Source organism: Austrofundulus limnaeus, unplaced genomic scaffold, assembly GCF_001266775.1.
Source record: "Austrofundulus limnaeus strain Quisiro unplaced genomic scaffold, Austrofundulus_limnaeus-1.0 Scaffold207, whole genome shotgun sequence".
Taxonomy (NCBI): domain Eukaryota; kingdom Metazoa; phylum Chordata; class Actinopteri; order Cyprinodontiformes; family Rivulidae; genus Austrofundulus; species Austrofundulus limnaeus.
In genome coordinates, this window is record NW_013952609.1 from 1,005,683 (window position 1) to 1,007,052 (window position 1,370).

The window sequence follows — 1,370 nt, forward strand, 5'->3', positions numbered from 1 at the left end:
AGATTTTTGGAGGGCGTTACCAACAGAGCTCATTAACATAAACAGCTCTTCTGAACGGAAGTCAGAGCAGGCAGAACTAGAAAATGGGAAATGTTATTATCTGAGAATTATTTTGTGCATTAAATTGAAAGAACATGGTCTGGATAGCCCACAGACATGCCATAAACATTTCTAGGACCCATGATTGGTTTCATTTAAAGTAGTACATCTTCTCAACTAACTTCAATTACAGTGATTGAGTCCAGTTTTAAGAAGCTAAACCTTTATTTTAAACCCACTTCTTAAAGAGACGGGTAAATAAACGTTTTAAAGATCAGGAAGTCTGGTTTACAAAACTCACAATCTCCACAGGAGCGATGCTGCGCACCAGCTGCTGCAGCAGAGTGGCCTCGCAGTACGGGAACTTGCGGATGCACTCTCTGATGAACTTCTCCTGAAACACAGGAAAACCATCGCCGTCCCGACCTTTCAGCAAACTGAGGGAGCAGAATTTAAAAAAAGGCAAAACATTTCAAGATTTCATAACTTCACGGTTAAAAAAAACCACTTYAATGTAATGAAATGTCATGTCCTGCTGCCAAAATCCAACAAAAATCTCCTTTTTTTCTGATAAGTCTGAGGTGAATATTTGTCCTCTGGTCTCACCTCTTTATGAGGCCTTCCAGCTTATCCTCACGGTCTTTGAGGAAGGAGGAACATTTTCCCAGCACGCAGCTGATGTAGTGCATCTTCATGGCCAAGACCTCGTTCATGTCCTGCTGCTTGATGCATTTCTCACAGATCAGCTCCATCACCCGTCGACATTTGTCCAGAGCCTCCACTTCTGCGAGCAACGGGTTTTCTTTCACCAGCATCACTAACTGAGAACGAAAGAACATTTCAGAATGAAACAGCTTCCTGATTCTGGTGCACAGGAGGTTTTAGGTTTATTGTAGAAAAGGACAAAGATGTGCAARAGACATCAGTCTATTAGAATCTGAAAACAATTGACCAACTTAGCAGCTTCCTGTGGGGAAATAAAGTCTCAGTTTTTATTTCTCTAACTCACTGGTTCGTTTTGTCCTGAAAACTCATTTATCTGACTGAAAACTAGAGGCTCTAACTCCAGCCTATTAACTCCAGCCTATGACATGTGTAAAGCCCTCTGTTGCCACAAGCTTCATCTAAGCTTTGTTGTCTTTGCTCTACAGAAAGTGTCCCGTTTAGACCCAGCTAGACTCCTCATCACTCCACAGAGCAATCTATTCAGTAAAAACAAAGTCTCAAAATAAATATATTTGTTTACAACTAGGGATGCAAGTTATCGATTAATGAATTAATCTAAAGTTGATTGATCTTATCGATCGACTAACGATTAATTGATAAGCGGC

General features: G+C 40.6%; 1 protein-coding gene across 1 annotated transcript in view; it reads right to left on the reverse strand.

Annotated features, from left to right (window-relative positions):
- The window catches only part of ankmy2a (ankyrin repeat and MYND domain containing 2a), a 10,849-nt gene that overhangs the window by 2,379 nt on the left and 7,100 nt on the right, over positions 1–1,370 (reverse strand). Inside the window, exons 6-7 of the mRNA XM_014019022.1 lie at positions 646–860; positions 341–476 (exon numbers count right to left, since the gene is read on the reverse strand). Coding sequence (XP_013874476.1) covers positions 341–476; positions 646–860 — 351 coding nt within the window. The remainder of the gene's footprint in view (positions 1–340; positions 477–645; positions 861–1,370) is intronic.